Source organism: Pholcus phalangioides, unplaced genomic scaffold (genome assembly GCF_987345545.1).
Source record: "Pholcus phalangioides strain wild (caught in Gottingen) unplaced genomic scaffold, Ppha-v1.0 ptg000039l_1, whole genome shotgun sequence".
Taxonomy (NCBI): domain Eukaryota; kingdom Metazoa; phylum Arthropoda; class Arachnida; order Araneae; family Pholcidae; genus Pholcus; species Pholcus phalangioides.
Genome location: NW_028301625.1, coordinates 12,778,145 through 12,802,434, shown reverse-complemented (window position 1 = coordinate 12,802,434; position 24,290 = coordinate 12,778,145). Strand labels below are relative to the sequence as shown.

General features: G+C 36.1%; 1 protein-coding gene across 2 annotated transcripts in view; it reads left to right on the top strand.

The window, feature by feature from the left end:
• Window positions 1-24,290, top strand: part of LOC149065599 (homeobox protein extradenticle-like) — a 325,830-nt gene that overhangs the window by 263,829 nt on the left and 37,711 nt on the right. For both annotated transcript variants that reach the window (XM_089253573.1, XM_089253574.1), the window contains exon 3: window positions 4,814-5,067. In XM_089253573.1, coding sequence (XP_089109699.1) covers window positions 4,814-5,067 — 254 coding nt within the window. The remainder of the gene's footprint in view (window positions 1-4,813; window positions 5,068-24,290) is intronic.

Sequence of the window (24,290 nt, the reverse complement as noted above, 5' to 3'; positions counted from 1 at the left end):
CAACAATGGTGGCGAGAAAGCCGGACCAGGCAGGGTTGAAAAGGTTATTCTTATAGGTTCGCCCACACGCCCGCTTTGCTGTACTGCCGGCAACCATAGGACTGCGACAGACAGATTTACCACAGTCATTGCTCAAGTCACGGCTGTCGTTTCTGGCAAGTTTATCACTATTTGGCGGGCGACAAAAATCGGGAGTACCGCGACAGATGGAAATTTATGAATCGCTGCCATCCTCTCGCCATTCTTTCGTTGCCGTTATGCCTTCCTTCCCCTTCAGGAGAGAAAGAGATAACATGTTTCGCATCCATTCATAAGTGATGAAGGTACTTCAGTAACATGAAAGTGAAGAGGTTATTAGCTTTGTTGACAACAATATGTCTAATCAGAGTGGTGCTTGAGGACAAAATGGCATTGCTGGTGTGACGTTAAAAAACTTCTAAAAATTTATGATGCCGTAAAATGTCTAGTTACGTACTCTGTTATTGGTAATGCTCTTTATTGTACGGGTTAAAAATCTTCTGTGATACACAGGGTTTCGGATTAACAATGAATTTTCTCCGAAATTTATCTTGGTCTCTTGGCTTGTTTATATATATATATATATTTTTTTTTTTTGTCTCTTCTTATTACCTTTTATTGATTTAACACGTCCTCCTGCCTGATAAATATCTATTTACGTAATCATTTCTTATCGTGTAACTAACACACCAAGAACTTTTTCCAGTAGAGAAGTCACTATAATATGAAAATATACCCTCAAGAAGCCCCGTTGTCATCCAAAATCACACAAATTGAATCATGCAAAACATTTTTCTGCATTCCCACAGCATCAATAACACTGAAATATCTTTAAATCAGATTTATTTATTTAAAAAACACAAAGTAACAGCCTAAAACCCACTTGCAGCTTGCAATAATAGTAAAAATTAGTGAAAACAATACATAAAATACAAATAAAGTAATAAAATTACACAAAATGCAAAGACTACACAAAGATGAGACTAAAATATACAGTAAAACCTCGATTAATAGTCCACTGAAGTTATTGTGAAATTATGACAGCTTAAGTGATGTGACGACTTAGGCGAATTGCTGTCAGTTTTAATGTGCAATACTTTAGAAATCGTATAAATTTAGAAAATAATATAACATTTATCAAAAAATGAATCGAAACTACAATATTCACAGAATTTATAGCTTACAAAAGAAAAAAAAAGAAATTATTACCTTTTTGACCTTTTCTTATATGGTAATTCTTATATGGTAAAATACACTGTCAGACCAGACACGACCCGGGCCCTATCCTTCTCCGGGTAAAATACACTGGTGCACTTACGATTTATACCAGTATTCTTTTTTTACTTTAGATTAATCAGAGCAACTGTTGAATATATGTTGCTAGCTTTTCGCTACAACAAAATTAATGCACATTAATTTTGCATATACATACATGAAACATTTCATTTTAGTACATTGATTTCTTCATCTGTAATGACTGAGGTAATCTCGAACACAGTGCCAAATTTGGACTTCAGGAACCTTGGGCAGTACAAAACGGACATTAGGAAACCTTCTGAACTTGGGAAAATGTGTCCGGTTTTTCAACAAAGATATCTTGTTTCAATTTGAAGCGCTAAATTAATGATGTTCCATACAGAAATTAGGTCCAACTCGAACATTCCCTAACGTTTCAAGACCTTTTTCTAGTCGGCGAATGAACTTCCTCAATGTGCACTTTTATTTTTTTATTTGAGCTGTTCCGTTTTGGTACGTAAGGCTATTTTATGGTCACTTTTAAACATAGAACAGTGGTGCTACCAAACTCTATTTTTTTAAAGGAGCCATAGAAATCACCTGTTCCTCTCTCACAAACCTCTGCATAGTGACGAGTAACCGAGGGTATAATAACTTATAAAAATTAAAAAAAAAGTAAAAAGCCTTATTAGGGTGAGACGGAGGCCTTACTATATATACAATTTCAGTTGTAACAAAAATCTTCTGAAACCGGTAATAGATTAATGAAAAATATCAAGATGTCGAGGAAGCTCATTATAAGATTAAAAACATCTGTTTACAGCACAGTATTCACTGATATCAGTATCGTATTCCTTGAAGGCAAATACGCAATTTGATTTATTATTGCGGCACTTTATATTGAAACTAATATTTTTAAGAATAGATATGCAATCAATGTGGTTATTCAACAGTTTCATGAAAAAAAAATAATTAGTAAGTAATCTTTTCTTGTATATTCATCAAATTTTCTCAATGCGTATAGCACTTATCCCATTATAACGAATAAATATTTAGAAAAATAAAAATTAAATTTATACAAAGTGACGTGAAGAAAAATCACATGACAAGAAAAAAATTTACAAAAAAAGGGGGAGAAAAATTAAATTTTTGCAACAACAATAGCTTTTTTGGGAACTTTAAGTTAACATTTTTACGTAAGCTATAATCTCGGAAGAAAGAGAAGATGCAAAAAAAAAAAAAATAAATTTGCCGGTAGTGTAATTATAAAAGTTTATTTTTATAATTTTTTTCAAAAAAAAAAATTATAATTTTTAGACAAGATGAAGTGTTAGGAACTTTAAAGCGTAATAATAAAGGATATGTGTTGAAGAAAATAAGACTGTGGGAAGTTATAATAAAAAAAAAAAATAGTCAGGGAAGCACCGGGGCAGGGGTAAAAAAAGGGAAGTCCATAAGTTGTTATAACAAAAAAAAAAAATTAAATAATATTTAATAAAAAAAAACTGAAAAAAAAGCGTATCTTGTAAAAGACTATAAGCGCGTAAAAACCGAAGCATTCGGGGGAAGAAAAAAAAAAAAACGTAATAACGAGAGTATGTATCCCCGAGAAAAAAAAATAAAATTAAACAATTCCCCACCCCCTCCAATTTTTTTACTTTATTTTTAATTTTACCTAAATTACAATAATAACGAAAAAAAGAAAAAAAAGTAATTCTATCTTATTAACTTGGTGGCAGAAATTAATGAAAAAATTAATGCTCGTATTTCCCAAACTCATTCCTGCGTAAAGCCTCAAGTTATAGAATGGAAGAGAGGGGTGGAAAAAAAGGATAATAATAATACTGGGTATAAAAAAAAAATAATAAAAAATTGTGGGAAAAAGAGAGAATTTTCCATTTTTTTTTCTCGTTTTAATTTTTTATAATTTCTGACTTTTTTATTTTATTTTTGAGGGTAAAAATTAAATCCAGAGGAGGGGGGAAAAAATTGTAATTTTTTTGTATGCGTGTGTGTGTTATATCCCTATACCTTTCTCTCTCACATACTTGATTTTTAGCTTTTTTTGCTTGAGACCAACCGTATGGAATTAATACTACACTTTTCTTTGTTGTTTTTGCTGAGGAATCTTATTAATGGACACCGAGTTATTCTTTTTTTTTTATATGTATATATATTATTATCATTTTTTTTTTCTCTCTCTCTCTCTTACCGCTCTCCTCGGAATAAGAAAAAAGATTCAGTTTTTTTTTTCCGGAAAAAGCAAAAATTTGATTTTTTTTCGTTTTCGCCTGAGGATTCACCAAATCTTGGTTTTTTTTTCTTTTTTTTTTTTGCCTTTTTTTTCGTTTTATGGAGTTTAATTTTTTTTTTTGTATGAAATCTGATTTTTTTTGGGAAGTTGTTTTTTTTTTTTTTTTTTTTTTTTTTGTGGTGTGTGTGTGTAATGCTCTTTTATAAATACAGGAATTTGATATAAAAATTTCTGCTGTGACTTTTAAGATTAGAATCGGTTCATTACCTGACTGGTTCTTCTCGTAGGATTTTCTATTCTTGCCGCGTGTGTGATATGGATATTAGGGGTTTTTATTTTTGAGGAATTGTTAGGGAATGTATTATTTGAGGATTTTGTGTGTGTTTTCGTGGTTTTTGGAGATTTTTGTTTTAAAATTTTAAAATTTTGTTGTTTGATGTTCGTTATGTGTTGAATGGTTTTGTTTTATGAAATTCTGGAAATTTATGTAAGAAAAGAAGAGTTAACGACAAATATTTTTAAAAAATACAAAAAAATTTTGTGCATTTGGTTATGTTCAAAAGATGTTAAATTTTCTTAAAAAGTTAATAAATAATAAAGTAATTAAATGGATAATTTCTTTCAACTTAGCCCTCTGTGGTCCGGTGTATATTTGAATTTATGTGGCGAATACACGATCAGCAATCCCATTATACCAATTCGTTATCTAAATTTTTTGGTTTCTTAGAGAGTACATCTTTTAGTACCATTTCATTTCAAAATACGGCTATATAAGTTCAGTACTTTTTTATCCAGAAAGAGTTGATTTTTATCTGCTGAAATTTTACGTGTTCAGATATTTATATAAATCGCGCAAAATTGAGAGCATTAGAAATAAAATCCAAGGTAACAATTATCCAAATTTACTTAGCAAGATTTTATCTGTTCATAGAAAACAGTGAAATAAAGGCAAAATGTATATTCTACCCTTTATAGTCAATTGTAGCTACTTAAAAATTCACTCTATTCGCTCTAATTAATTGAATTGCTTTATTGATGTAACTTTTTAATTAAAAATGATAATAGCATCAATTTACATCCGTTCTTGTTAACATAAGTAAATTTCAACACGCTTTTATGGGGGTGAACCACAGAAGGTTAAATTTCCTTCAGAAATTGGTGAATAACTTCTTTCAAGTATAATTTCCCAAACTTTTGTGTTTGCTGTGAATATTTTTGTTTGTAATTGATGAATTGTGGATGCGTTTTCATTTTTTCATTCGGTGTGAAATTTATTATTATTATTTTTTTTTTATGTTGTTTCAGTTTTAAGTCTGCGGAATACACAAGAAGATGAGCCACCCGATCCGCAGCTGATGCGGCTCGACAATATGCTCATAGCTGAAGGTGTCGCGGGTCCCGAGAAAGGGGGAGGCGCCGGTGCCGCGGCCAACGCGACGGCGGCGACAGCGGCCGGTGGCCCCAATCAGCCGGAAAATGCCATTGAACATTCCGACTACCGGGCGAAACTGGCCCAAATCAGACAGATATACCACCAAGAATTAGAGAAATACGAACAGGTAGGTCTTGCGTGATTTTTGTGTAATCAGATGACCTTCTTTATTAATTCTGAGTCTTCACCCACTGACTGTAACTCTCTTGGACCTACAGTATATACCAAGAGTTCAAAAACGCTTGTTTTCTAAGAAATTGGCTACTGTGTTATCATTGTGAATTCTTTGCTAATAAAATTCCTTTCGTGTGTGTGTGAACCTGAATATTTCGTGGCGAAAATACAGTGCTAAATGTTGCAATCTCGGTCTGTCAATCATTCTTGCCTATGAACAACAACGTCCATCGAGGAGAATTAATCCTTTTTCCTTAATACTCGAACGTCAGCCCAGACCTTTCGGAAAGCAAACTTACATCTATAATGCAAATACGTTGGCCACGCTCGTCCTCAAAGAACTTCTTTAGAACAAGAAGAGAAGTTTCATTAACCTAATTATACGATTCACCAGCGCATACGTTGTTAAGATTTCCCATCGTGACATGTGCGAAACTAGTTACAGATTTAAAACTACTATGCGACGATAAATAGGATCTTGCGTAATGATGAAAGCCCAGAATTTTGCTTAATACACGCGCTATGCTTTCTCGAAGCAGAGACCTGTGAAGCTGTTTATTGTCTTAACAGAAAAATCGCTCTCACTCTTTCTCGAAGCTTTCACGTTCCTTGAAAATGAATTTCTTAATTATGTTCTCGAAAATTCCTTGCACGTTAGTTCTATAGAGTTATTTCGTGAAGACCGTCTCTTCCCATGAATTCGATAATGTTTTCGCCCAAGTCCCGATGGGGGAGGGGGCATTCTCTTCATCAAGTTATTATCAAAAAGGCTAGTCCTTGTGTATTTCAATTATTAAACATTGTTAGATAATTTTACTCCACGTTTCGATAATCTATAACTCAGAAAAATCTTGACGGATAAGCAGGTAACAAGCCTAGCCCGTAGCATTAACGTAAGCCAATGAAAACACTGATGCGACAGGTTACATCTCTCCATCCTTGCCAATCGCATTTACGATAGGATTTTGGTTTCATTTCGATGTTGTGAGGGGGAAAATCACATTACATTCCTATTGTGTCTTCCATTCCACCATCTTTTCCATTCCCTTTGGCTATAGCAGTGACAAAAGCGTTGAATAAGGATCCGTCTCAACCCCCCAACCTCAGTTCGCGTTTCAAAATTCCCGTCTTTGCGTTTCTATTTCATTTTACGTTATTCAATCCCCGGTCCAGATGAATAAAATAAAATACAAAAATTTAGGGGGAAAAGAAAGAAAATATAATAAAAGAGAGAATTTGTGTAAAGCGAGACAATCAATGTTTTATTTTATTTTATTACTATTTTTATTTTACTTTTTTTCATTGTGTTCGTATGCTACATTGTGAGGTATCAATCATCGGTCCTCCCTGGAACGGTATTTTCTACAGTAAAATGCAATACTTTGTGTGCGTTGGTGTATCGGGGGAAAACTTTCATCCAGGGTGGTTTCGTTTTGCCCTCCTTTTTCCTATTTATCAGTTATCCTCTTTTGCTCGTTTCGCTTTTTATTCAGGAATCGGTGTCGTTTACATACATACATAGTAGGGATACCCTATACGTCATCATTGTAATAGCCCTGTTTTCTTTTTCAAATTCTTCTCCTATGGTATTATTGTCTTCTCTTTTAGACTTTTATATGTGTATATGTATGTACATATATGTTATTCCCGTCTTAAGGTTCTTTTTTTTTGTGTCTTGGGGACAATCCGTCGTGTCTGTACGTGATGTAGTTAGTCTCTCAGAAATCGCGCCACAATGAATTTATTTTTTTTGTACGTGTGTGTATGCATTCGAACATGTGGCTCGTTGTCATACGAACATTTCACACCTGCATCTGTCATAATACAATGATTCTTTCATTCAGTTTTCGTTTAAAATGCTCTTCCGATATAATGTGTATTGTGTGTCGAATGTCGTAACTGGAGTTTCGAGGTATATTTTTTTCTTGGAACTTGAATTCAAGATGTGACTCGGCTCATTTCACTGATAGTTCTTTGTTTGTAAAAATTTAGGTATATTTAAGTCTTTGGTTATACGAGTGGGCCATCGAGGAAGTTGTCGTCTATACATGTTTTCGACATTTAAACGAAAATTTCAATTTCTTAGACGATTCAGACATTCATAGTTGAGATAAGTACTGTTTATGGTGAGAATTCAGATAAATCCGAATGTATACACATGGTGATTCTGATTTTAATTACACCAACTTTCGAAAGGTGATAGAATCACATGAAGTAATTTTTTTTAATGATGCATTGACCCGCGTGATGCGTTTAAGCTCTACTCTTTTGGAATTTTACAAGGTAACATTAATACAATGCCATAATTGCAGCATTAGAATTTCTTATTTACAATGCTTTATTTACGATACGATTCTTTAACCGAAAAGCAAGCACATTGTTGTGCTTGTTTAAAATATATCTTTTTGATGGAGCATCCGTCCTTGAAGCCTAAATGTGTTGATGCTGTCTAGCGATCTACATATGCGCTATTGATGTGCTACAGAATTAGAGTGCTGTTAAGTGAGAGCAACAAAAGTATTGCAACAAATTCCATATTTATAGCAATTCTTAAAGTCTCTCAAACAAAATAGATTTTCCTTAAACCTTCCCGTGGCATGGTAGAAATCACTAAGCTCCCTGTAAAATTTCACATTTTTTTTAATGAAGTAGGTTTGTTTCTGATTTTTAGCAGGTGAGGGGTATAGGGAAAGTTCAGAAATGCACCCTGGACCCAACCCTAAGACTATACGGAATAAGGATAAGAGAAAAGTGTTATTGCGAAATAGCTTTACAAAGTATCTGGGCATGTCAATGCTAAAATAAGAAGCTTTTAATGAAGTGTGATATCGCGTCATTGCCGGTTGGAGGGTTCAAGTAAATTATTAGAAGAAAATCGTGATATATTGTGTATGTATAAATTTGGCTGTGATAAAATAATAGTTAATGTCCGTAAAATAATAATTTGTCAGTTTTTAAAATTTATGCTTCATCTGTTATACCGAATAAGATTCACCCCAAAACATTGCCTATAACTGCAGTTGTAAATTGTTATGTATTCATTTTTGTTGTACCTTAGAATCTGCCCAAGTTGGACACATATCGTTGCGTTAAAATCTGTCCACGTTATACGGGTGTCCAAGACTCAGAGATAGTTTTATGGATATTCTGTGTTATAGGATTACGACCAATTCCATTCAAATTATCTGAGCTTGTCAATGCTAAAATAAGAGGCTTTTCAGGAGGCGAAATATCTCGTCAATGCCGTTGAGAGGATTAAATTTCTTTCCTTGTTTACTATTGTTGATATGCACATGATGGACGTATTTATGAATTCCAGAATGGCGGACAAAATATTTTGAAGTATGCCAAGCCACACTGATGAAAATGTTGCATTGTCAATAAGACATGATTTAAGAACTTTATTGCAGTTTAGTTGTTGTGTACTCAATTAAATAGACCACCTGAATAGGCCATTACAGCTTAAGCACGTCACTTATGCTCATACAATCTTCGATAAGTACTGCTTATTCACATATGTTCTATCACCTCTTAAGAGTCTATATCAGTCCTTCTGATGCTGTGGACCCCATACAGTGAATTCAATGCTTCACTGACCCCTGTGACGAAAGTCGATTTCGAGGCTCCTTCCACCCCCATAAAATCCATAATGTATTGCTTTTTATAATTTACATACATAAACAATTGAGGTAATAAATTAATATTTTACAACACTCAATCTGTCATTCATGCAATGGTATTATCCCGCGGAACTCATACAAAGTACTTCACAGGTTGAGAAACACTGGTCTATACCATGAATTTCGTAAAATCTGTATGGTGTGGTCAACATGAAACCGTAACCACCTCTCTCAGTATTTTATACTCCAAGGTATCCTATCGTTTTTTTTTTGTTTTGTTTTTTTAACCTAACGCACATGAAAATAAGGAGCGGGGGAAAAAGGAAAAAGAGTCTAATGTGTAAAGATCCGTCCGAATATCATCTTGGGAAATATATATTTTCTTTTGCTCCTCCTGAGCTTCGCATATATCCATATCTGTACGCATTTCGGCAGGCGTCACATTCCCCGGTTCTGACAGCCTGTCACAGAATTCAAGTCGAGGAATTTCAGCCTGGAAATTCGGGTCTTTACCCTCCCAGAGAGAGAGAGAGAGAGAGAGAAATAAGGAAAGCATTTGCAAAGAGAAATAGAGGAAATGTTGGGGATGGGAACATGGTCGGTGTCGCAGCAGTGGTGATGGTGGTCTTTGGGCAATGGCTCCTCTGCCTTGAGTTTCCAAGGTGAGAGACAGCGCATCTGTGGGGTGGTAGTAAAGGATCCCTGTTGGGAGAAAGATATGCCAGAAAGGATGAAGACGGGTATATGGGGTGGGATAGCAGATAAAATACGGTCTGGGGGCTGAATAAGTGTTTTTCAATATATATATACGTGTATGTGTGTGTGGATTTCACTGTGCCCCCACCCGCTCCTCTCCGAAGGAATACCAGATGTGTCCATCTTGAGGTGACCAACACGCGGTTTAAGGATTTGCTAGGCAATCCATTCTGATCTGTTTAAATTTTTCATCGGTCGCTGGGGAGGGAATACAAGTCTTTGCAATAGCTTTGTTTTCTGCCCCACCATCCACAACAATATCTTTTCTTGTTTTATCGCATCCTGATTGTTTTCCACCTCCCTTTGCCTTCAAATCTCGCGCATTCCCATTTCTCCCATTTTGGATAACGTCGTGGGGAATAAACCTGGCTGCCATGTTGTTTGGCTTTGAGGATATTGTGTTTTCTTGTGGTTGATTGCATTCATCAGTGCTGTGTTTTTCCTTGTGATACTCTTGTGTTGATCTATAAAGTATATTCTCAACCAATTTACCTCGTAGTCACTTGATGTGGCCCCTCCAATTCGGAGCTAACATTATGATGATTAATTATTGAAAATATGAGATTGAAATGACTGGCATTTAACCCTGTTGAAAGTCCTTATTGCTAAATTGTGTCTTCCTTTCAGTGTATTTTAGTTGGGTCTTTCTGTGGTTGTTTCTACTAGTGATGCTCTTTCTCTAGTTGGTTATACTGTGGGTGCCGGCCGGGCTGTCTTAAGAGCATCATGGGGCCCCCGGGCAAAGGGATTTTTCTGAGGCCCAATCTTACTAGAAATACTTTTCCACTAATCTACATGTTTACTCTCGAATATTTTATCCAGATCTCATTTTTGTGAGCCTCCCCCCCCCCCAATCTTGTGGTTCTTGTGCCGTACTAGGGTGGGCCATGTGTTAAGACGGCACAGGAGCCAAAAGGTTATAGTGCAAATTGCATTAACCCTTTCCGGGGCATAGTAGAAATCACTAAATCCCATGCAAAATGCCATTTCTTTTTTAATAAAATAGCCTTCTCTCATATTTTCAGCTAAGTAAGGGACATAAGTAACAGTGTTCTATTGAGAGAGAAACGACTTCAGAAAATATCTGGGCTTGTCAGTACTAAAATAAGAGGCTTTTTTTTAAGGACGCGAAATATCTCGTGAATGCCGCGTAGACGTTTTAAGAAGATTGAAGCTATCCCATGGAAAATTATGTTGATCTTGGCGAGATATCTCGACTCGCCTTTTATTTTATCACTGACAAGCCCAGATATTTTGTAACCTTGAGTTCTCAATGGAAAACTTTTAATACAAATACAAAGGCCACGGCAGACAAAATGCTCAACGAGGTGGCTGAAAAAAGATGCCCATAAAAAATATGGGTGTCGAATACATATCTAAACTATGTCAAAAATACATCAACCCAATAACAGCAAAAAAAAAACCCATAATTATGATGAAATATAAATATACTGCCCATGAAAAATTATGGTTATCTCATCTAAGTATTATAGATAGCTTCTCTCGATTTATCCCAACATGTTTATCATATTTCTTTTCCCTATGCCTCTTAGTTCGCACCTGCTGAAAATCGGAAGAAAGCTTACTTCGTTAAAGAAAAAGATATAGCACTTTAAAGGAAGGTTTAGGGATTTCTAGTTGGTGCTTAAAGTGTTAAAGTTAAAAAATAGTAATGAAAAACCGGCCGTGAAAGGTTATCAAATCATTTCGGTGACCATGGCTCTCCAAAAAAGGTTGAGCACTGTGTATTGTTGAGTTTCATGCGTTGTTTGTATGTTCTAGATACGTATAAGCCTGTTGCTTTCTCCTCTGTTTTCTTAAGATTTTGCTTCACTGTATTACCTAGAAGATATTGTAGATAAAATAGACATACCTACATACCTTCTCTGTTGCATCATCATTCATGTTCTTGAAGTCGATGGTTGAATTTCCATGTTGCGATTTTGGAACATTAAATTAATGGTGTTTAAGAAACTGCCATTTTCTTTCAAAGAAACTTCTCAAACCATTAAGGAAAAAAAGTCTTTAAAAAAACAGAAATATGGAAGAGAGAAAGAGAAAGAAAAAAAATGGAATCAGATTTTTAGCAAGACGGAGGCCAAACGAAGTTTTTCTTGCTCTTTTTGGCGTTATTTTTTTTTCCTTTAAAAGTATGTTTTTGGTGGGGTATGGTGGGTTGGTGGCAGTGAATGCCTTTTTCGGTGGCCTTATTAATGACAAAGCTAAAGGAAGCGAACACCTCCGCGAAATGAGATATGACAGCGCCACCATCAAAATTACCGTCTTCCCGGCTCTTCCCGAAAATTCCGGAATCTTCTTTTGGTGGAGTTAATATGCGGCCATATATCTTGGGCTGGCCGCAGGTAATTTTCCTAACTAGATGAAGCCCCGCGCGTCGGGAGGCCTAATCATATTCTTGTTTCACATCTTTATAACTTCATCAGCTCCAACGCTCAAGTTTTGCCGCCTAAGTGGAAAGAGGAGAACCGTTAGCGAATTGCGGTCCCCGCTAATTCATTAAAAATGATATTCGCAAGGATATCTCTTCCCTCGTCACTCCTTCTTTTGCCCAAACTCCATGCCATGCCATGCGCCTCTCTCTCTCTCGCTCTCTTTTGCTGCCTTGCCTGCCTAATCAGACGTCAGAAGACCGCTTTGGATCGCCTTACAAGGCCCTTAGTAAGCTAAGGGGTTGCTTAGGCAAAAACAAGCGAAATATTGCTTGAACCGGCGCCATTTTTTGGCGGTCAGGAGAAATTGAAGAGGTGCTTAAAAGAAACAAAATGCAACAGAGAGAAGAGCCACATGAATAGCCCATTCAAATGTGCTTTGCATCTTTTTTTTGTGCTATTTTTTTTAATTGTTGCAGTTTTCTTCGTAAGCGTCCGTAATGAAATCACGGAAAGCCTTGTTTTTTCAACAAGCTGTGTGGAGCATTTTCGTTTTTTGAACCTTGTGATGCTGCATGCAGTCAAACTCGGTTATAACGACATTGAAGATTCCCTCGAATGTCTGTCGTTGTAACCGAAGTGCCGTTACAACCACGGTTGACGTTATTAATACGTTTTTTGGCGAAAAATATAATCAGAGGCAATCATAGCCGCCGTTTAAGGGTTTGCGACAGTCGCACTGAGTCCACTTGTAAGGCCCTGCACTCACGGTTGTAGGATTTTATCAATTCTAAAATTATTTCTGTCATTTGTTCTGAATTTTCATCAATAGTCTGGAATTATTTCTTCTATTAATTCTGAATTTTCAACAATTCTGGATTTATTTTTTTTAATTATTTTCATAAGTTTCGGGAATTGTTTTATCTTTAGTTTAAAATTATCTTCAGTGCTGAATTTTCATCAATTTTTGTGTTAATTTATATTTAGTTGTGTGTTTAAAATTTTTTGTATGGATTCTGATTTTTTTTCGGCGTTCCTGTATATTCTGAAATAATGGATACTCTTCCCTTCTCCAACAAAATATATTAAATAAAGGGGTGGGGGTGGTCCTAAACATTTTGGTGCCCTGAAGTTGTTGAGACGCACCTTGGCCCGCTATCATTTTCGCACCATGCCCCCGCGTGTGGTAAGAGCGGCGCTGCAAGCAATCAAATACTGTTCACGATAGAGTTTATTTTTGATTAGGTTGACCAATTTGATCGAGAAAATAAGGGACATTGTCGATTTTCGCCAAACATGTAGCCAAATTTCGGCAATGTTGCCAAATATTGTTTATAAATAATTGTTGTCAAGAAATACAGTGTTACAGCAAGTCTGCTAAAATGTATTTCACGGAAATTTCATGGTATTCGCAACTATGTCAGATGAATATTTATAGTAATATTCATTATAGCACAATTTATAAACTATACTAATTACCTTCATTCCAGTTTCTAGTAAAAATTGCAAGATTCGTTGGAGAAACGAGACATTTTTATAAGAAAAAAGTCGGGAAGTGCAAAATACGAAATATTTTGTATAGCGGTCATGTCAATGATAAAGTTCGAACGTCAAACATGTAATAATTTTTTTTAACGTTAGGCATAAATAGAACAACAGACAAACATTCCCTGGACATGATCAACTCTAATCTTTATAAAAACGTCATTGTATCTCAAACGGAAACAAGAGTGATGAAAAATTTGTCGTTATGTCCAAGGTGGTTGATTTTCACCAACGTTATGAGCAAGGTTCATTATAACATTATTCTCTATAAGAATCTTTTCGGCGGACCGCTAATTATTGACGTTATATCCAAGGTGTCGTTACAGCCGAGGTTTTTATAACCAAGTTTGACTTTATCCATATCAGTGTTTCCTCCTAACGTTTTTTGCGGACCCCCTGTAGTGTCAGAAGGTGAATTTAGACGCCATTCTCCCATAAAATACAATAATTTATTGGTTTTTTTTTTCTTTGCATATCACAAAAAATGGAATAAATTACAATTTCACTGCACAAAAAGTTTCATGCACGTAAGTGGCGGTAAATGAAAATGATCCCGCGGACCCCTTACACATGACCACGGGTTGAGAAACACTTATCTAGATTAATGCACAAACACTCGGGCTGATGAAACCCCTAACTTTTCGAGTGTGATAATTCCCATAGCTTTGCGACCCATTTGTGCGACTATGAGTCTCATTCCAACAGGTGGTTTGTGGCAAAAAAATGAATACTTTTAATAAATGTCCTATCTAAATGAATTTCGAATCTGTAGGATATCGTGATTTTGGGTATAAATAAAATGCCGAAGTTAGATAATGATTTCGAAAAGAGACGTTTAAAATCTTCGCCAATGCAGATAGAGCGCCAATAAGGTTGTGCAGCAGCGTCTTATTCACTCTGGAGATGGTGGTGTCTTGTAGTTGAAGAAGAGGGAGCTCGAGGGGAGGTCGTCTCATCCATCTTAAACTGGTCTTAATGTCATTATGAAGTTGCTTCCTTCTCTTCAGAGGTTCTGCTGCTTCTGTTGCATAAAAGAGAGAGATTCAGTGAAGGAGGAGGGACAAATACTCCTCAGGGGCACGGCGTGAATATTTCATCTGGCTTTTCTTTTTCAGTTTCCGAGAAATCGAAACCTTATTAGGTAAATGCCTTTGAGAAAAGGATGTTGGGGGCCAGTGAACGGAAGGTCTCTCTCATTCGAGGAAAAGCAACTGTACTCTTCTAGACATTATACCTTGTTTTCGCTTGTGCTATTCATTCTCAAGCTGATGTGTGAAATGCAGAAAACAAAAGAATAAAATGTCTTACTAATATGACCGCCGAATGTTAAAATAATTTTATTCTTCCGTTCCCGTGGTTATGTCTCAAAAGATTCCCCGATAGCGTTCGAATAATTTTTATGGTGATTGAATGCTGAGGTTTACCAAAGCACTTCAAAGATTACTCCATGTTTCTTCATTGTAGCTGTCCATGGAATATTGAAAAAATATCGTGCTCTCACCTTGATCATTGCTCGTTGCTGTTTTACATGGATACATTTTTCAGTATTGTAGACAACTGAGTCGAAAATTTTGATACTAATATCACACGAGGCGATATTTAGGCCCACTCTTTAATAGTAGTTTTGTTTTTGATCAGCGTTTCTCAACCTGTGGTCCGCAAGCAGACCTGAAAATTGAATTCAATTTTTTTTTTTAATTTCATTTTTATGTTACTTATATTATATTCACACACATAGGCATGGCCCTCACAAGGGTGGGGCTAGCAGGGCTCCAGCGCTGGGGCACCCGGGATGATTCTCATCATTTTTTGGTTTTTCACTCTATCAATTAACTGTAGAGAAAGGGACCAGCCGAAGATCCCAGTCTAGGGGTGCTGCTCCGGATACTCGCATACCGCCCGAGTGGCGGTAAGATGCTTGTCTACCACCGTAAAGGTTGCCGTCGGGTCACAGGTTCAAACCGGGGGAAGAATATAGAAAACAAGATGTTTTCCTTATATATATATAACAAGCTTGAGGCCACTATCTATCACCGATAAATGGCGCCTTTATTTCCTACCCAGCTCGTTAATGACAGTAAATTGCGATATGGCCGGAGTTGATGTGTGGTGAAGTAGTATGTGGGAAACATGCAACTAGGTCCAAAGAAAAGAACACATTGCAAGTTGGTGGTCCGTCAATTTATTTTACATATTTTACTGGTCCTTGTGTTCAGAAAGGTCGAGAAGCGCTGTTTTAGATGGTACAAAAGCTGATATGTCTTATATGTGTACTATTTTTAGTCAGTGGATATCAACCCTATCCCTGCCAAAAAATTAGCTTTTTCTAAAAAGGGTTAAGAACACAAATGTGGGATTAGAAGGGTTTCTTGTTGGATGTTGATAGCTAAAACTACTCGCCACACCTTTATCCAAAAAAGGCAGGTCTCAAATCTTCTATGAAAATGAAAGCCTCGAGGTGTGAGCTGTCTAAGAAGAATCAAAAAAGGTTCTGTATCCAAAATATAGACTATATTGGCAGCAATTTTCCGATTAACTCTTTTCTGTGCAGCAACACTCACCAAGCACCCAACATATCAATTTACCAAACCTCAAAAGACGGTTGGTCATAACACTTGGGAGGTATTTAGCGTGATTCCGTGGGAACTACCAATACTTCGAAAATAATAATGATAAAAGAAATAGCAGAGGCTATTTTTGTTTTTCTCTTTGCTTTAATATATATTCCCTTTGCCCTCCATCAGGTTCGTCGCACAACGAGATCAAAAATGCGAAAATTATCTAGTAATGGTTTGTCTCATTTTTTCTTCCCAATCTCATTACGTTACTTGGTATAGGTTATTACATTTGAATCCCAAAAGTTTTTCCACGTTAAATGCCCATTACCCTCCAAGGAGGTTTAATAGCAAAAGAGGGACAATCGCGGCCGGGGCTATTATGATCGCTGTAGGAAATATTGCCAGTTTTCGAACACAGATAGATAAAAACAAAGTAGATAGTGGAGGAAAGGAAAACGAAAAGCGTTTTTAGTGTATATATAAAGATGGAGGGCAATGGGGGGATGGATGGTGAAAAGAAACAAGTAATAATGAAAGAAGGAGAAATTCTTAAACGAATAAATGGAGACGGAGGGAGAAGGTGTTCGACTGGCTGTTGTGCAAAACATGTAATTTTGTAGTTCTCGAAATAAAAGAATTTTGTGCCGCAATAAGCTTTTCGAGTATTAAACCGGGGAAGAGATGCCCCCGTATTTATTCTTCTGCTGCGAGTCATTTAATGGAGCTGTAATTGCTTTAATTTCTTTTTGCCCGGTAGAGATATACGCATATATGTGCGTGCATCAACGCGTACACAAACGATTGTTTGCGTGCTCCAAGGAAAAAAAACCCCACAGATAGATTTTTGTGTCGTCCAATTTAAAGAGTATGGAGAAGCGGCAGAAAAACCACGAAAATCTTCCGCGAAACCTTCGTGAAAGATTCCTTTAAGATAATAAATACTATACTATACAATTCTTGAATGAGAAAATGACGTAGTTCTGATTTATATAATCTGTTAGGGATTATCGCGAAGATGCGATAACTTCAATTTAAATTGTGTGGTATTTTTATTACTCGTCTCTCTCTGTATGGAATGTCTACAATTGATTTGAGTGGTTTTGAAATGTTAATGTATTTTTTTACACAAAATTTTACAAATAGGATTTTTTTCACATTAATCCATATTAGCAGTTGGGGGGGGGGTCACCATTCCACCGCACGATCCATTGTTTTTGTAATCTGCCTTCGAGGAATCACGAATATAAATTAGGTGGATTACCTCTATGACGTAAATGGATGAAGCTCATGCACATTTTTGGTCTTCAATCCAAGCATGAGTTAATTTGCCACCATGTCCAGATACACTCATACTATAGTGGTATGTTCGCCATGGCTTCCACGACTTGCAGGAGGGTCGCTAGGATGGAATCTTTCATGGTTCCTTCTATAGTGAATTTATAGTGTGAAAAAAAACAACAAATGGTGAGAGAGAATCATGTGCTGGAGCCCTGTCAGCCCCATCCTTGTGGGGGGGGGGGACATACTGTTCGCAGATGAAAAAGAGCAAAATGATTTTTTTTCCGACCATAAATACAACCTCTCTTTTGGGACCACAAATAGAAATCAAAATAAAATTTAACAGATACTAGTTTTGTAACATTGAATTTAATCACTCTCTGTAGCCATAAAAAAATCGCGAAATCATTTTAATCAATTATGGACATCCTGTATGTCAACTCTGATTTGAAAGTAGTCAGTTTTGTGAGACCTTGTTTTTGTTGTCCATTTATGTCTTATTTTATCTGAGAAACGAGAACCTATATACCCCAGCTCTTCCTATATCTCCAAATATGACTAGTAGATTTTTCTACCGATAGTCTGAGTGTGTGAACACATTCGTACATTCAATTACATATAAAAAAGTTTTTCACGCTAATCCATAACAGCGTTGAGGTCGTATAGATATAATATAACGTCTTACGTCTATGGTTGAGGTCATCATTTCCAACACTACATCTATTGTTTTCATAATCTGCTTTCAGGAAACACGAATATAAATGAGACGAACTATGTAGGTAGATAAAGCTTGCACATTGTTGGTCCCTAATCGAGGCATAGGCTAATTTTCTACCAATTTTATATTCTAGTAGTCTGTTCGCAGATCAAAAAGAGCAAAATGATTTCTTTCCGACTGTAACCTATCTTTTGGGACCACAAATGGGAACCAAAATAAAATTTAATATAGTTTTTGTCTTGATATCATCAAATTCAATCAACTTGTAACCGTATAATATCCTGAAATCATTTTAAGCAATTATGAATACCCTGTATATCGGGGCTTGAAAACAAATATCAGGTCGCCACGGGGTGACTAGAAATCTCTCGGTATTGGTGCCTAAAATTTCCTATACGTGGTTGCTATAAATTGGAGTCTAAGGATGACACTAAATTTTCTTATTTCGTTACATTACGTCTTTTAACGTGGGAAGAAGTTATGAACTTTCAGAAGTGGGAAAAAAACATCATTTAGGACCGTGTTTCTTCAGCAAAAAACATGCTTGGCTCCTAAGAAATTTGGCTGGTGCTTTAATGTTTTCGATTTCTCAAGCCCTGCTGTATATAGCTAGCTCTAATTCGAAAGTAGTCAGTTTTGTGAGAAGACTTTGGTTTTTGTCAATTTATCTCTTACTTCAGCTGAGAAACGAGAACCCTATGACCTTCCAGCTTTTTCTATATCTCCAATGTGGTAGTAGATTTTGTTACTGATAGTCTGAGGTGTGTAAAAGCATTCGTGCCGTTCAGTTACCAATCTTTGGTAACTAATGTCAGAAATTGTCTTCCCATCCCCTGATTAATTCTATAACACCAACTTCAGTGTTTTTTGTTTTTTTTTTATTTTGCGGGCTAGAACTGCTATTTTGTGTCTCTCCAACTGTGTCTTGTTCTAGTAATTGATGACGTCATCTCTAATCTAGCAACTGCCCCCTTCCTGTAGACAAGTTGCATCTAGGGTAAGTTGGGGGCGGAGCTTTTGCAGAGAAGGAAAGAGAGTGTGTGTCCCTTGTCATTACTACCAGCCTGGTTATGAGAAACCTTTGGTGGAAATTGTGGGGCTAGTGTCGAAATTCGTGGTGACATTTTTGCACATAGATCAGGTCTGGGAAACTTACAATAATTACTGTAGTTTCCGATAATAATGGAGAAGAGAAGAGAGTCTTCCGTTTTTGTGTCCTTATGTTCTCCTTCCCTCCCACGTCCGGAAATATATGTCGTGCTAAAAGAAAATTACGTTTGAGTGATCATCTTGTTATCCATTTCTGCATCGGGATAGTGCTATATGGTGCTGTTAGAGTCGTAATGAGTATCATTCGCTGCTTCGAATCATTTTCACTTTCCCCCCCCCCCATGCAGATTATACGACAGGCTTTATTGATCCCTAATTATTATTTTTTTACATGTGCATGCACTACTGTACAGGCTGTCTCAAATTATTTGTGCGCAGCGGATATCTCTGCAACCGTTGACTTTAGAAACATAGTTCGATTACAAAAAGTTTCCAAATGACGCGCAGACACTTAAGTTCTCAAAATATGTTCAAGGAGTCGTATACATAAAAAAAGTTTGAAAAATTACATTTTTATACAGCCACCGTGTGCTAAATGCAGATCCCCTGTGAAGAGTCATTTACAAAAAATAAAATGCAATATTCATCGAGATGTGAAATATATAAAATCACTATATGTTTTTGCAATTTATCACTGTGTTGGCAAGTTTTTCCTGAAAAGTTTCTACGTTTAGGGACTCCTCTGATATAATTTAATCCAATCTTTTCTTATTTTTATTCACAATTAATAGCAATTACATTTTTTGACAATTACTTTGATAATTACAGAATTTTTACAACTTTTAATTACTTTACGTTTCGCAATTTGCAAACCAACACATCCTTAATCATGGGTGGCAAACGCTGAAAACTTCAAAGTCAAATATTCCCGTTAATATTGAATTTAAAAATATGAATTTTTTGTAAAAGACTTTCAAGAACCGCAATTTGCATTCCAGTAATTACAAGTTTTAGTACGTAGGTCTCATAAAAAGTTAATTTTTCTCTATTTTTTACGCATACCCTTGGGTAATTTTGAGTAACCTCACGTCATCTGAAAACATTTTGTAATTGAAAATATTTTTCTAATGTCAACGGTTGCAGAGTTATCTGCTGTGCAAACAATTTAGGACATTTTCGTGTATACAGTCGAACTCGGTTATAAAGATCTCAGTTATAATGACACATCAGCTATAACGTCAATAATTGGCGTCCCGGCTGATACTCGTGGGGGAATAATGTTTATACCGTCGATGAAAGCGGTACGACCACGAATATAACGAGATATTTTTGATCAGTTCTTCTGTTTTTCAAGATATTCCTTAAAAAATTCCTACAAAATGTCCCGTTTTCTCAACGAATGTTGCTTTAATTCAAATACTAAAGTCAGTCACGGAAATAATTTGCATAATTTTGAGAATATGATTATAAATACAAATATTCATCTCACATATTTGTCATGAGAATTTTTTAAAATAATTTTGAATTCTTTGCAGACTTGCTGTAGCACTTCATTTTCAGCCAAGGGTTATTTATAGGTAATAATAGTGGCTGACAATTGGCAACATTTATTTTATCGATAAAATATGGTCACAAAGTTACAAAGAAATAACTTGATTTTTGTATTTAATTGCATCCGATTATATTTTTTATGTCCTGGAAAACGTTAATCTCTGTTATAATGGCACCTCGGTTATAACGACAATTTTTTTCAAAATCCTCGATATCGTTATAACCGAGTTTTTCTGTATATGCCCCGTCGTGGTTTTAACTAGTGGGAATTGAAAGGAATATGCGGAGCAAGACGTTTCGTTTGATTCTCCTCCGGGGCAATTTCGAGGCAGTAAAATTGCCGTTGCAAAAGAGCCGCTTCAGATAGATTCATTAGAGTTGAGAAGATTTTGAACAAGCAATTTCAAGCTCTTGCTCTTTTACGGTGGAGATTCCCTGCAATTGGATTTTATTGGGAAGCGTCGTCAAAGGAGCGAAAGCAGTAGCGGCGGCCGCCGCCTGGAGACTAACCATAGATCACACTTGACCCCGAAACTGGACCTCGGTTGCATGTTCTGACGCAGGGTCGGGGCGCTAACGCCATTATTAATTTTTCCTTCTATCCACCCTTCAAATACCCTCCCGACTCTCTTTTCTTTCAATACTAGTCTTTCTATCTCTCTCATTTACTCTTGTGGCTGTTTTGGCGGTAGGAATTGGTGTGAGAAAAGTAAGACGCTCCGTACTCAACTTGCAATAGGTGAGGGTATTGGACATTATTCATTTTGAGAAATACGCTATTTTTAATATAAACGGAAAATTCGCATTTCCGGTGAGACAGATAATCACACTCGGTTATACCGACAACTCGGCAATAACGTCAATAATTGGTAGTCCGGACTGATCTTCCATAGAGAATTATGTTAATGAACTTTGAAGATCAACCGTCGAAGAAGATCAACCACCTCGGATATAACGATAAATATTTCGTCAATTTTGTTTCCGTTTCACACAATGACGTTTTCCCAAGAAATGCCTAAGATTTGAACTGATCACATCCAGGAAATGTTTATCTTGATTTATTACATGTTTGACGCTTGAACTTGCTCATTGGCATGATCACTACACAAAACATTTCCTTGTTATGCCCCTGCCAACTTTTTCTTATAAAAATGTCTCGTGTTTTCCACGAGAAGCTTGTTTTAATTCATAATCTTTACTAGAATCAGGAATGCGGGTAATTTACATTTTATAAATTGTGTTGTAATGAATATGACTACAAATATCCATTTCACATATTTGCCAAGTTTCATCTTTTTTACGTTTGAAATGCGTTTTAGCAGACTTGCTATAGCATTTCTCTTATCTCGCCAAGCGTTATTTATAAACAATATTTGGTGGTCTTGCGGACACATTTAGCAACATGTTTGGCTTCAAATACCCTCCCGACCTTTTTCTTTTAAGAGATTCGTGTCTCTCTTTTGGCGGTAGTAATTTGTGTGAGAAAAGTAAAGCGTTTTGTTTTGAACTTACAAGAGGTGAAGGTATTAGACATTTATTCTTTTTAAAATACAGTCAAGCTTTGTTTTCACAATGCCTCGCTTGGCTATAACGTCAATATTTGCCAGTCTGACCTGATTCCTATAGAAAGTAAGGTAATGAATCGCGCTTATAACGTCAATGAAAATGCAACGACCTCGGATATAACGACACATCGCCTTTGCTTCATTTTTATGTTGTTTTCCCATAAATTCATAAAACTAGAGCTCATCACATTGAGGCCACGTTCATTTGCTGCTCTATTGATGCCTAATGTTGAAAAAAGATTATTACTTGTTTAATGCTCCGTCTTGCTTCTCATTGACATAATCCGATAAGGACTCTCTTTACCGTATTTTCTCTTATATAATTTTGCCCTTCCCGATTTTGTTTTACAGAAACGTCCCTTTTTTTCGTATTTTCAATAAGGCTTACTTAATTCATAACCTTGCCTGAAATCGGGGATGAAAGAATTTGCATGATTTATAAATTCTGTTGTAATGAATATATAAATATTCATCTACATATTTGCAAATTCATTTTTTCCCCGCTAGTTACATTTTAAATCACTGGGGATTTGCTGTAACGTAGTATTTCTCACCAAGCGCTGTTTATTAGCAATATTTGGCAATGTCTCGTATTTTTTTCCCAATTTCCCCGTATTTTCTTGATCAAAAATATGTTCATAATGAAATTATAACTTCATGCATATATTTGATTCCATATAATTATATTTTTCACCAAGAAATCTCTGGAAAAAGTCGACCTCGGTTGTAACGACATCTTGGTTACAACGACAAAATTTCATGGAATCTTTGATAATGTCGTTACAACAGAGTTTAACTGTACACTGTTTTAATACGGACTGAAAACTTTTGCAGTTCTGATGAGACAGATACTCGGTACCATCATTTTTTCATAGAACCAGTGTGGCCTATAATAAATAACATAAATCTATCCACAAAACACACACATTTGATCAGATTTCCATTCAAGTCACATTGAAGTCTTACATGCTTTTCTCGTGATGGCTTTTACTATTATTATTACCCTAAATGCATCACCGTGAATTCTTTATATATCTTAATATGAAACTTTCAAATACGTCAGCTAGTGATGGGAAACTATAATTTTCGTAATGAAAACTTCATTAAAAACGGTAGCCTCGGGTTAGTGTTATGGTGATGATTCAACATGAATTTTGTTACTTTATCTGTTTGGGGGGTTTAAGTTAAAGAGACCCAACCCGGTTTTTTCGAAAGACCCGCTCCGAGTACCACACCTTAAGACGATCATTTTTCATTTGTTGGTTCCTAGGTTTTTAGCCTCTCGCACTTAACACGACTTACAAGTACAATGACCATGCCTATTTCAACAGATTTGCTAAAGGGGAAGTAAGAAAAAAAATGACGGAATCGTCGAAATTTTCCTTTCTACTATTAACCTCTTCACCGCTATAGTAATAGACTCAAGAAAATTGTATGTTATTACATCGCTTGTAAGTGTCATTGCAACTTGTAGGAAAATGATTTCGAGGTGGGTTGGTATGGCCCCCCCCCATCCCTAAACAGAAAATGGATTTCTGGAATTGATTTATATATTTTCACTTCGGCGGGGTTATTTATTTATTTATGCTGTTGTTAACGATGTTTTCACTCTCAGGAAACATTCTGGAAGAGGGCGAGAGAGAGGTTTGCTCCGTTCGCGCGACGCTGTCATTGGGATTTAGATTAACGACATGCTTGTTGAGCATGTTTAAGAGTTGTTGTAAAAGGTGAAGATAAAGACTATTATGCCACTCGAAATGGTTAGGTTTGGAATTGGCACGTGACTCAATGTATAATCTGCTCATTAAGTTCTCTACTTATATAATATGGGAGCTCATTTTTCTTTTTGCCTGTCCGCGGTGAGTTCGGCTTTGTTTACTCGTATATTTATATTTATGCTCCAGCTTTCGCGGTGAGTAGATGTGACTCTATAAATATAACGATAGGAGAGGCTTTTATTCAATTATAACGATTGCGTGATCGGAATCAGCCAATCAAAATCAGCTTTTTTTGTGAGTTTCGCGGTGAACTTATGTTGCATAAATAACAGCGAATTAGATAAATTACTACAAAAATAAAAATGAGCTCTCATATCTTAAAAGCTCGAAACCTTAACTAGTGAATTTTAAACAGACGAGTCACACT